At 37.1% G+C, this 12,976-nt stretch overlaps 1 protein-coding gene across 6 annotated transcripts in view; it reads left to right on the forward strand.

Annotated features, from left to right (window-relative positions):
- The window catches only part of CASK (calcium/calmodulin dependent serine protein kinase), a 315,238-nt gene that overhangs the window by 152,137 nt on the left and 150,125 nt on the right, over window positions 1-12,976 (forward strand). For all 6 annotated transcript variants that reach the window (XM_040999655.1, XM_040999662.1, XM_040999680.1 and 3 more), the window contains exons 4-5: window positions 5,594-5,671; window positions 10,645-10,717. In XM_040999655.1, the coding sequence (XP_040855589.1) occupies window positions 5,594-5,671; window positions 10,645-10,717 (151 nt within the window). The remainder of the gene's footprint in view (window positions 1-5,593; window positions 5,672-10,644; window positions 10,718-12,976) is intronic.

The following is a 12,976-nucleotide window of genomic DNA, read 5'->3' on the forward strand; positions in this document are numbered from 1 at the left end:
TCTCTCTCTCTTTCTCTCTCTCTCTCTCTCAGTATGTATGTATGTGTAACTGTGCCCTTCCAATAAATAAAATAAACCCTTACAATATTTATGTATGTATAAAATGAGGAAAACAGGATTCTTGAAATAACGTTAGGAAAACTACTTAGCTATTCAGAAGTCAATTTACATTCACCCAACACACACACACACACACACACACACACACACACACACACACAGAGAGAGAGAGAGAGAGAGAGAGAAAACTACGAACAGAATAGTTTCTGTAAGATAATCAAATCATAGGAAAGCTTGCAAAAAATGAAATTATTTAACAGATCTTTGGAGAGCTTTTAAAACTTCAAAAGGCTAAGATTCACAAAGGGAAACATCAATAGCTTTAACAAAAATTAAGAACACTATAAAATTAATTTGTTTCAATAGTCACATAAAAGGGTTACGTTCTCTTGAACGTTGATTAAAAAGAGTTCACTCAGATGAAGCGGGAGATAATAAGCCTCATACACAAATGGGCAAGGGTGGGAACTATGAGTTCCCCTGGAAAGAAATCAAATTGGTAAATATGCATTTGGGGATATGCTCAGTCATTTTGATATCTTTAGCAATCTATCAGAATTGCTTTATTAAGCAATTAAGTTCCAATTACAGTGACTAACCCCTTCCTCCATTGAAAAGTTGAATGTTCCTATCTGCTTGCCTGTTGTAGTTACCAATCTTATCTAAGTATTTCTGTGATGCCTGCAAGGTTCAAAGTGGAAGAATACGATTGTATCCCAGTCATGGTGTATGGATGGAGAGGAGAGCTTAATTCACCTTAGAGTTTTCCCCCAATCCAGTTTCTTCCTTCATAGGCAAAAAATGGATTAGTTATTTAGAATTTTACCCAGTTAATTATTCTCTCTTGTCTTTCATGAAGTAGCTGTAAGCCTTGAGCAGGAGTTAGGGAGCATCCTTCTTTGTAACCATTTTGGGAATAGGTGATGATTATTATTTTCATGTCTGGTTGTCTGAGTTGGAATCCTGATGCTAGCACTGTTCTTTCTTGGGCAAGTTACTTCTGCCATTTCTCAGTTTTTTCATAAGCAAGATAAGGATGGTTGTAATATCTACCTCCTAGATTTCTTATAGCCATTCACTAAGTTAATGCATGTAAAGAACTTAGAAAATACCTGTCACAGTAAGCACTCAAAAAATGTTAGCTTTAATTATTTATGATTGCAAGATGGTATTATTACTATGTTTCCTAGACTGCTCAGTTTTCTTTTAGCTCCATTCTGATGGCATTTTTGCTTGGTTTTTCAAATTTGCATCCTATGTTTTTAAAAAAAACTGTCTAGTTTATAGTTGTTGCATTTGTCATTTTCAGAGAAATCCAGGTTTGGTCTGTCCTTTACAGCCATGTTTGAAAAAGAATAGTTCGCACGAGTGCCAGTCTACCATCTGTTACTGGTCAGTGATGACATAGGTACAGAAATTGAGAGTAAATATTTAGAAGTTGCTCTAGCACTTTGACATTGCTATGAAATCATAGGGCATGAGTTTCTGCCTTCAGCTTAAAGTAATACTTCTAAGACAGCATATTTTGGGGTGGCGTATTCTGATCTCCTTTAGTGTACAGAGGATATTCATGGTTTGTGCATCTAGACGTATAGTCTGGTTGATTTATTTGGTTTGGGGGTATTTAATTAAATAGATATTACATGTTTTTAAATTACTTGTTTTTATTTGGAAGGCAGATATAGAGCAAGAGGAGAGACACAGAGCTCTTCCATCCACTGGTTCAATCCCCGGAGCTTGTCTAATCCAAACCCAGGAGCCAGGAGCTCCTTCCAGGTCTTTCATGTGGGAAAAAATGCTTGTTTATTATAAAGACTTTATCAAATCAAATAGACAAAATAATAGGGGAATCAACTTATTTATGTCTCATTTTTGATAAATCTGAGTAAACTTGCCTTGGTTTTTTCATGTGAGCAGCATTGAAGCCCTCCCTGTAAGCTTACATAAACAGATTTTTTCCTCTCATTTTACTTCTTCTAACTAAAGTGGAGTAATTCAGAACAAGTTGTCTGAAAGTTCTTGAGCACACTTGAAACACCCAAAGATGGAAAGAGAAAGAGGAAGGCAATAAAAGAATCTTGTCATTGTTTTTAATTCTGTTATCAAGTAAATTGAGTCATCAGTTTTGTTCAGAATGCCGTTATTAGGATTATGTGTGTTATGAATGTGTGTGTGTGTGTTTTAAATTTCTGTGAGGAATAGAATTCATATAAATAACAGTATTTTAGTGTTTTTAAGCTTTATTTATTTTTTATTGGAAAGTCACATATATGGAGAGGAGGAAAGACAAAAAGATATTCCATTGATTCATTCCCCAAGCAGCTACAATGGCCACTACTGAGCTGATCCGAAGCCAGAAGCCAGGAGCTTCTTCTGGGTCTCCCACATGGGTACAGGGTAAAACATTGGGCCATCCTTAACTGCTTTCCCAGGCCATATGCAGGACACTGGATGGGAAGTCAGGCAACTGATACATAAACTGGTGGCCCATATGGCATTTGGACAATTGGAGGTGGAAAATTAATCAGACAAACCAAAACACTGGTCTATCATTTATTTTTGTATCATAAAATTTAAAATTAATTGGTTACTTCTTTTACTTTACTAGCAATTAATGTTGTAATAATTAATCAGATAGCTGTAGTGAGAGAAAAGTACTTTCACAGTGATGACTTTCCTGTAGAATAACCCTTCAATGGAGAATATCCCTGCTTATGAACTGGATTATAAATATTCCAAAAATGTTCGAAAAATATTTGTAGAGCTAGTTTTGTGGTGTTGTAGGTTAAGCCATCATCTGCAGTGTCATGGGCACTGGTTTGTTTCCCAATTCCTATCTTCCGATTCGTCTCCCTACTACTTACCTGAGAGAGGTGCAAGAAGAGGGCCCCTGCCACCCACATGGGAGACCCAAGTGGAGCTCCTACCTTAAGTGGTCCTTGTGACTACTTTGGGAGTGTGCCAGAGGATGGAAGATTTCTCTGTCTCCGTCTCCCTCTTTCTCTATAACTTTCACTTTGAATAAATAAATCCTTTTTTTAAGACCCCGTTTATAATAACAAGTCTATTAAAAAACCTGAAAATGCAGAGACATGAAAGGAAATAAGAAGGCATAGCATGTTCATGGGTGAGAATATTAGAAAAGATACAAACACCTAGAAGTTAATATAGAAATATAATGCCATCAGAGTAAAAAAAAAATCTTCAGTTTTGCAGGTTGAAAGTTCCTTTGGGAGAAAAATTCATAACAAAATGTTGACAAAGAATAATGAGATGAGGTTTGTTTTGCCAGATGTGAAAATATGTACTTCTACAGATTTTAAAATCGTACGATATTAGATCTAAGAATAACTAGGTCAGTCAGCGAGAGTAGAAACCGAACTAGCATGTGTGTGCATGCATATTTGTCGAAACTGTCATCTGACTTACTGCTGTCTCAGACATGACTGAACAAATTGGCTTGATCCATGGTGGTCAGTGTAGCACAGAGCAGCAAATAATTCCCAGTTAGTTCTCACAGACTGAACTGGTTCTCTGTGTTGTGTTTTAACCTTCCACCATTGCTGTTACTTGCCCTGCATCTCCTTTATCTCTTACCTTCCAGATCCCTCTACAAGTCTCTAGCTCTCAAAATAACTCCCACATTATTACTGCTTTATTAAACAGTTTCTCACTGTGCTTTGCCTATCTCCTCTCTTATTTAATTTGAATAGTACTTCAACTCACATTTCACAATTAAAAAGGAAAACACCTAAACAGAACTACTATCTTTACTATGAGATGATTGTTAGCCCTTTACATATCAGCTAACCAGCTGAATATGCAGCCAGTTTTACAAATAACATTTATTTTTCTCCCCACAATACAAAGAAATGAGAAACATACAGCCTCTCTAGTAACAAAGAGGGAGAGGCAAAGATAAACCTGCTGGGTAGTGAGAGCATGAATTGTTAAAAATGTTTTCAGCTGCGTGCATATCCAAAACTCTTCTGGTAGGGATAGTGTGGGTGATCAGAGCTCACATGATCACATTTTCCAGGATTTCTTTCTGGTGGTGGAAACTGATGGCTCCCACACTTCAGACTGAACTTATCCTAAACCTTATTTTGAAGAAGAATCCTACCCAGCATTGGAACATGTTCATTAGCTATGAAATGGAAACTACATAAACATTTAAAACATTGTGTAAATGAGAAGGTACTTCCATTGACATCACAGTAAGACCCAAATAACACACTCAGCTGTTCATGAACTATCTATTGGGTACCAAATGTTCTGTTGGCTATTGAAGGAGGAATATTAGTATTCTTGTGATTTGGTTTATTGTTGAATTACTGTAGGCCTTGAGTCTGCAATTTGTTCCTTGCACACTCCATTAGTATAGCTGCAGTCAATGGCAAGAACAGTGGAAATGACTAGATTGGAATTTGAATCCTGTCCCTATTACATTCTTTTGGACTCACTTAGACAAATGACCTAAGAGGATGATGCTGGCTTGTGGGAAGGGAAACAAAGCAGGAAGTGTTTCCCAAGAGATATTTTAGACAGTTCTTTTATTACCCCTTGTAGAACTTTCTGTTTCCTCAGTACAGTTCTTAGAACAGTTATATTAGAGTTTGAGCTACTGAATAAATGAAAGCATAAGATAATGGATGTTAAAACATTTTATAAGCCTTAAAGCATAAAAATATAAGTTATTAATATATGTTTCTATGTGTATGAAAATGTGAACTGTTATGATGTGGAATATATAGAATTATTAAAGTGAAGCAAAGGCATTAATTTGGCTTCATTGAGGGAGCTTCCAGGTTGGTTTTAAATATAAGAAGCATGTGGGAAAATAAATAAACAAAATGACATATTCAGGGAGTAATAATAGGACTGTTTGCCTACAGAATAAGACTTTCTTAAAGCATTGGGTGAGGTAGGTAAGGATAGTAGAGGTATGGCAAGACCAGAAGCCTCACCTGTCCGGCAAGATGGAACACTGTTTTAAGTTTTAGAGTAAGATAGTGACACTGTGTCACCAATATATGAATATGTTGGAATGTGTAACAGTTAACTTTGATAATGAAAGTATAAGCAAAAATTAGTTTAGATTGGTTCATCTTTTAAGTCTACAGCATGTAGACAAAATTTCCCATTTAATTAAGGTAACTAAAGCAAAATATTTTTTAGTATTACTTTATGTGACTAGACATAGATAATTTGGGAATTTGCCTTTAAACTATGCCCACAGCCTTCTTTCTTAGACTTCTTATTACGATAGCCTAAAGAAGATTCACAGTCAATTTTCTATACCTCGTGTTATTGGATTCAAACAAATGTTATTTATTCTTCCTCTTTCCCTGTAAACTTTTAATGTTAACACGATTATAATGACTTTATAATTTTGGTCTATTTTTCTTTGAAAGAAAAATTTTGAGTACTTCCTATTATTAATCAGTCAACTATTAATTTAGTTACAGTGTATCACTTGCCATGTTATCCCAAAATTCCTCTGTTCTTACTTACTTTTCATATTTCTCTGCAGTATGGATGGAGCGGATCTGTGTTTTGAAATTGTGAAGCGAGCTGATGCTGGTTTTGTGTACAGTGAAGCTGTAGCCAGGTATGTAGTCTGTATCTAATCCCCATGGGTACAGGTGGACAAAGAAGAGGGAAACGACAGAGCCGTCACATGAAGAGACCTTCCTGCAATGTGACAATGAGCATACCGCTGCTCTTTGCTGTAAGGAATGTGCATATCTATTTTAGAATGTATTAGTGGAACTGAACAATTCCTAGAAATGCAACATGCTGCACCAGGGAATTTATTTCTTTTAGCATACATTTACATTTTCACATCAGTATGCCTATCTTTTTCATTTCTGAGGACTTTTGTACAAGTAAAGATCTGACAGCTCAGGAACCATGTAGAATTCAAGTTGGGGGTTTTGTTTGATTTTTACTTTTTGGAAGATGTGCCTCATTAGTTCATCATTTTGCCTTTTAATGTTAGCAAAATTTTATGTGATCAGTTAATCCGAGAGAAAGCACAGTACAGTCAAAGCAACTGAAATTAAAGTGCTGTTTTCTGCTGAATAAATTTGCTTCAGGCCAGTGTGTTCTCCCAATCAAATGATGGCCAGTTTCAAAGTAGTATAGTTGCTATAAAGTCCTAATGGTTCCAGATAAGAAATAAATATGAAAAATCTCAGGAGCCAAGCATGTGCTGAGCCTCTAGCTTATATGGTTACAGTAGTACAGTTGTCTGCTTTGATTACATTCCCTCATATCATAAATCTCTACTCCAGTGGGTTGCCTTGTAAATACATGAAATACATCACCCCTCCTCACTCACCAACCGTACTGAAGGGTTTGAACCCAGAAACACGTTAGAACTTACTAAACTTTTAGCACTTCAGAAACATGTATGTTAAAGGATAATAACTTTGCCCCTCCTCTAATTTTTTCATTATAACATTATAGGTATAGCTGGAAACAACTTCAAAATCGTCTTACTACACCTTTGAACCTGACGTGGCTTGACTATCTGCAAATTCATTGCCACACAGCCTCCTGGCTGAGGAACAAAGGGTCCAGTCTTAAGGCTGGAGCCACCATATCTGTAGCACAGAATGAAGAATATGCTCAATGTGCAGTAGCTACTTTTTTATACTTCTAAAGCCAAAAAGAAGCAAATGAAAGTTTGTATATATGTGTATGTTAACTATAACTAGTTTAGAATCTTAGAGTATATGTGGTAGAACAAGGCTAAAATACCCTCTTTTCTATCGTACCATCTTCAAAGTACATCCTAATTTGGGAGCTCTTAACCCAATTTGAAGTTTGTATTCTTATGGAATTCAGGGAGATTCACCTTTCGTACTTTCTTATATTGATTGCTAACTTGCAGGAGCAGCATAAAATAAGGAACAGCCAGAGATCCAAAATTTTATAATATAGTATTTTTTTTCTTTCAAACCACAGTAATACTGGGGTTCCTGGCATATATACTGATCAAGTTGCTAGTAAGCCAGCACCACTTTCATTCTATTCGTGAGTCTTTTCTTTTTTTTCTTTTGCTTCTCCTTGATTTTAAGCCTGGCTTTGCCACTGAACAAAGATAGGTAAAATGATACTTGCATAGAGGTGATGTCCCAACAATGAAATTGCTTCTTGTCTCTCCTAACCTTGAGTTTTATGACAAAAAAAAAATGATTTTGCAAAGGGAATTTCTCAGAATGAACCACCAAAAACTAACATTGCAGTAAGATATTGTTTGGATAATTCGTTTTAGAATTTTCTTCCTAATAATAATAAAATGGTGTGTGGAGGGATGGAAGGCTTGAAAAATACTGTTAAGGATGTCCTCTATTACCGAGAACTCTTGATCATGCAGCAAGGGCAGGTAGATTTTTCCTTTGGTGTATATAGCATTTGGTCAGATGACGTCTAACCTACTTCCTGTTCTATAACTCTAATTCATTGTTAGGAAATTCAGGTTACATCAGTATTCCAGTGATACAAAGTTCATAAGAAGGCTCTGAAATAGCAAGTAATCAAATCAGTGAGGTTTTTTTTCCAACTGGCTGAGCATCAAGAGGAGCAGCAAAGCATGGCATAAAATAACATAGTGTTCCGTCCTTAGTATAGCCCAATTAGTGATTACCTTTGTCCTTTCATGGGTGATGAGTCGTGGAGTGGGCTAACACACAGGATCAAATTATCAGATCAACCTGGCAAATCAGAGACCTCTTCTTACATCATACCAAGCTCAGCTAAGTAATTCAAGGATATAGGGAAACAAAATCCCAGCTAAAACAAAAAGAGATCTGAGCCATCAAGGGCAGCTCTCGCATGTCATTTCTTTTCCCATCAAAAATTTTACTTCTAGTGGCCAGCCTTGTAGTATAGTGGGTAAAGCTGCCGCCTTTGGCATCAGCATCCCTTATAGGCACTGATTCAAGTCCTGGCTGCTCTAGTTCTAATCCAGCTCCCTGCTGAGGGTCTGGGAAAAGCAGAGGAAGAGGGTCCAAGTGCTTGGGCCCTTGCCACCCATGTGGGTGAGCTGCTAGCTTCAACCTGGCCTAGCTTCAGTTGTTGTAGCCATCTAGAGAGTGAACCAACAGATTAAAAATCTCTTCGTATCTCTCTGTAACTCTGGTCTAAAATGAATAAGCCTTTTTAAAAGAAAGAATGAAATCCATTTCTGGCACAGAGAAGAAAGCCTCTCCCTGAGCACAGGGCAACATCTCAGTTATTGAACGTCTCCATTTTATACCCCTCCAAGGTGGACAGCTGTGTGGCATTCTCTAGGAAAGCATCCATGTCTCAGAGATCCTAGACTGTGTTTCACAGCAATTAGCCAGACACATTCTGTTAAGGGCAATGCAGGGGTAAGATATTGTCTGCCTGGCAAGTAACGTTAGTTTTTTTACCCACAGTTAGCAAGGGGGACCTTCTTTTTCCGCCACTCACCCCCATAATAGCTCCCTCTGAGAAAGGTCAATGTGTTGCTGGCTGGCCAGCTGTTTTCTTCCAGAATTATCTTTTCTGACCCTCAGGGAAGTGTAAATCACTATGGTGCTTCAGAAAATGTAACTTTTAGATGCCAAGTTTAGTTGGCAACTCTGCAGAATATGTATTTAGATTTTGGTTCTCTTTTGATTCTGCTTACGTACTATATAAATACAGTGTCACCAAGAAATCATTGAGTGGAAGGCTGAGCACAGTTAGTTTAGATGTGATAGTATACTGCGTATCTAAGTAGTCCAGTCTGGGCTTGAAAGGCTGAGAGAGAGAAAGAGAGAGAGAGAGATATCTTCCCTCCACTGGTTCACTCCGCAAATGGCTACAACAGCTGTTGCTGGGCAAGACCCAAGGCAGAAGCCCAGAATTCCATCTGGGTCTCCCATGTGCGTAGCAGAGACCCAAGCAGAGAAACAGCCAGAACTCAAACTGGTGTTCCTATGAGATGCCAGTATCACAGACAGTTGCTTAACCCACTGGGCAACAGGAATAGCCCTAAAATATCTTTCAATTATGAAACAGAAGTAGAGAATTTTATTTTTTGCTTGAATCATAAACATACATATAAAGTGATTTGTGAGTACTGTTAACCTGCCTAGTTTTTTTTCCAAAAGTTTTCACATATTTATTACTAACCCAACCTACTAATACAGAGCCATAGAAGCAGAGAGAAAAATTATGTTCCCAATAAAACATGGGCAACTGTTGAGACATTTTCAGCTTGATATGATAACATGACAGTGGCCTTGATACAGCATTAGTAGGTGTGCCATCTTATGTGCAATTCCTTGTAGAACCAACTTGGTTCTTTCCTGATGTCTTCTATTAGAGTTGCAACTGATTTTATTTCCAGTTTCCATCTGAATAGTTTGGGGAATGAGGTGCTTTTGCTTTCTTTCTTTGCCAGAGATCTCTTGATCCTGAAAGTCTTGTGAGAAGTCTTATAAGGAGGAACAGAGTCAAACACACGCCATAGTGGTTTATATTTTAAAGCAGAAATACAAGATCTGAAAGCGAAAAAAAAAAAAAAAAAGAAAGAAAGAAATCAGTGACTATAATAAATGGTGCTGAGTCTCTTGCATTTCTCTGTCATGGCTGGCTGGGAAGAAAAAGAAAAAAAATGAGAAAGGAATTGGGATAATAGAAATAAAAGAGAAAGGCAGAAGCAAAATGAATGAACTGGATAAGAAAAGATGGAGCACTGAGTAGAGAAATAGAGCAACTTTGGTAGAGAAGGAAAATTCTAAAGTGGTAATGAATATATTAAGACACTTCATATCTTGCCATAGTTCTTTACTTTTTTTTTTTTTACTTTATGTTAGTTCAGAATCAGTGCAAATTCAGTAAAAACCATATTTCAAATTTTGAATTGTCTTTTCCCAAACTGGTACTATGAGGTACAGTGCTTTCTCTCAGTGTCAGATCGGAAGTTGATCTAAATTTTTTGACAATATTTTGAATAGGTTAGGCTGACTTTCCATGTGCAGTTGGTTGGCTGTGTTAAATACATTTTCAACCTGTGCAATTGGCTCGTTGGGATGTTATTAAACCCATTGTAAGACAAGGAACATTTGTATTGTCACACTCCTTTGCTAATGCATCCTATTACTACTTTTTAATGACTTTAAAAAACTGTTTAGTCCCTGCTTTTTTCTTCACCTGTTCCGGATAAGGGAGCCTCATAGGGCCCAGCTGGCTCTGTGGGGAGCCACACCTACTAGGACATGAACCTCCAACTGTGCTTTGTTCAAAGATTCCTGCAACTGAAACTTGACTGTTACATAAAGAAATTGTACACAGGGGAGTATTCTGCCATCGTGTGGCCTCCGAGATAAATGTAAATAAGGTAGAAAGCCAACTTTGCTGGCAAATATACCTTTATTCAGCATCTTTGGGGTAGCTCCAAGCACTGTTTCCTTAATAGGAATCTAGTAAATGTATATTAGAAAAATGTGGATTTTTGCTGTCCTAAGTTTAAATTTTTAGTTTACAGAAGATGGGAGATCACTGTATATAAGCTCCTAAAGATAAGAAATATTTACAGTTTTAGATTTCTTTTGTTTGTTACAGCCATTACATGAGACAGATCCTGGAAGCTCTGCGCTACTGTCATGATAACAACATCATTCACCGGGATGTGAAAGTAAGTCCTTTTTATCTCTTACTTCACCATCTGAAGGAAAGCTGCACTAGATCTCTTTAAGAGGGCATCTTTAGTTTACTTACAAATACCATTTTGTTGAACTGCTTTATATATGACCCCCTGTATTGATTCTTAATAGGAACATTCTTTATAATTTCTGTGTCTTTGTTTTTACTAAAACTTTCAAGCAGTCTAAAATTTTATTATTTTTTTTAACCATTGTGTGTGAGAGAGATAAAAATGAGAAAACTAAATAATATCGTATACTATATTAATTGGAAGGAAAATTAAAATGTTATCTTAAATAGAACTTAACCATTGCTTATATTTCTACATTATCATGTAAATAGTTGGCATTGTATTTGCAGATAACTTTTAAACGTAATTTGAAAACATTAATATCAGCATTATCGTTATTCAGCCTGTCTGTTTAATGCCATTGAAAATATATTGAAAACTTTGTGTTCCCAGCTATAACAGTGTCAAGCAGAAAATAGAGACAGGCAGGCAGACCAGTAGGCCTTTCTACTGAGCCCCAATCCCTTCCAAAGCCTAGAATGACTAGGAAACACTTGAGGCCTCTCTGGCCATGGGCTAACTTTGACAATAGCCTCTCTCCAAGCGAGATGCTTGTTCTCTTACGATAGATTACTAAAGGCCTGGTTTCTCCAGTGCATTTAAAATTTTTTTAGAAACAAGTAAAGTTTAGTTAAAGTTTCCATAAATATTTGAGAAGTTTCTGAAGAAATAATACTACTGTTATGAAAACCCAATGGATACATAGCTCTTTTACTTAAAAAGTGCTCTTCAGTAATCCAAAGAGAATAAGTACAGAAAGGTAAAAGGAGGAAATTGTCAACTTTAGTGGCACGCTGTGGTATTCTTTTGTATATAGTTACTGTAGGAAAGTACAGATACAAAGAGACTTCAAAAAGTTTGTGGAAAGTGGAATTAAGAGTTTAGTGATAGGCCTTTGACCTAGCAGTTAAGGCACTAATATCCCATTTTGGAGCAGCTGGGGTAAAGGTGTCAGCTCCACCCGATTCCGCTTCCTGCTCTGCTAGTGGAGCCCTGGATGCAGCTGGTGTTCTTGGCAGGTGACCCAGATGGAGTTATGGCTCTGGGCCTTGGCCTGACCCAGCCCACGGCTGTTGGCACTTGGAAACAGCAATCGGGCTTGTTTTTTTTCCTCTCGCTCTTTTCCTCTGCCTCTCAAAATAAGTATATTTTTACAGAGCATGAGTTTATATTGATGTAAAAAAATCCTTGCATAGATTTTTTTTATAATATATATTTTTCATATATTGTTAAAATAACCTTAACACCAAAGTAAATCCATGCTTTTAATTCCATTTTCCATTAGCTTTATGAGATACTCAGGTACAGAAATATATCTCCTTGTATGCATTATAAGGTATATAAGCTGTAGGCTTAAAATGTATCAGAAATTATCGATTTGTGTAATAGCACTGTTTGAAATTATTTTGCTCAAGGCAGTTTTATTTTGAATGAATCATTCTTGAAAGATCAGTGTATCGATATCATATGGTAATTATTGATAGAAAACTGTGATTCTTCTGGTAAATAAGGTCAACTTTTGATGAGTATTTGAAATAATGATAACCCCAAACCAAATCCAAATAGATTACTTCACCTCTGATTTTAATTTCTGACTTATTTATTCAGCAAAATATCTGAGTTCTTACTTGATGCAGACCACAGTTCTTGGAGCCATGAAGTATTACGGGGTAGTAGGGAGATAAAGCAAGTGTATATGCTCCCCCCTATACCAGACACACGCATGCCAGAGCTTAGTGACTTCAGGCAACAGCTGCCATTCATTTGCTTGCATTTCTGCAGTTGGGGCAAAACTTCAAGGGACTGCTAACTTCTGTGTCATACGCTGCTGGCTGAGGCCATGTGGTTGGTTTCCACAAAGGCTTTGCTTCCTTTTCTGCCCTCAGCTGAGGTGGCTAGAACAGCTGGGAGTGGTCTCATTTAAGGCTTCTCCCTCTTCACAGGTGACCCTGTCTCCAATAAGATAGTTTCTCAGAGTTCCTTTAAGAATAAACTTGTTTTTTTTTAAAGATTTATTTTTATTATTTTTTTTTATTGGAAAGGCGGATATACAGAGAAGAGAGACAGAGAGGAAGATCTTCCATCCGATGATTCACTCCCCAAGTGAGCGCAACGGCCAATGCTATGCCGATCCAAAGCCAGGAGCCTCTTCCGGGTCTCCCACGCGGGTGCAGGGTCCCA

The sequence above is a fragment of the Ochotona curzoniae genome, unplaced genomic scaffold, assembly GCF_017591425.1.
Source record: "Ochotona curzoniae isolate NIBS_2020 unplaced genomic scaffold, NIBS_Ocur_1.0 contig_1274, whole genome shotgun sequence".
Lineage (NCBI taxonomy): Eukaryota > Metazoa > Chordata > Mammalia > Lagomorpha > Ochotonidae > Ochotona > Ochotona curzoniae.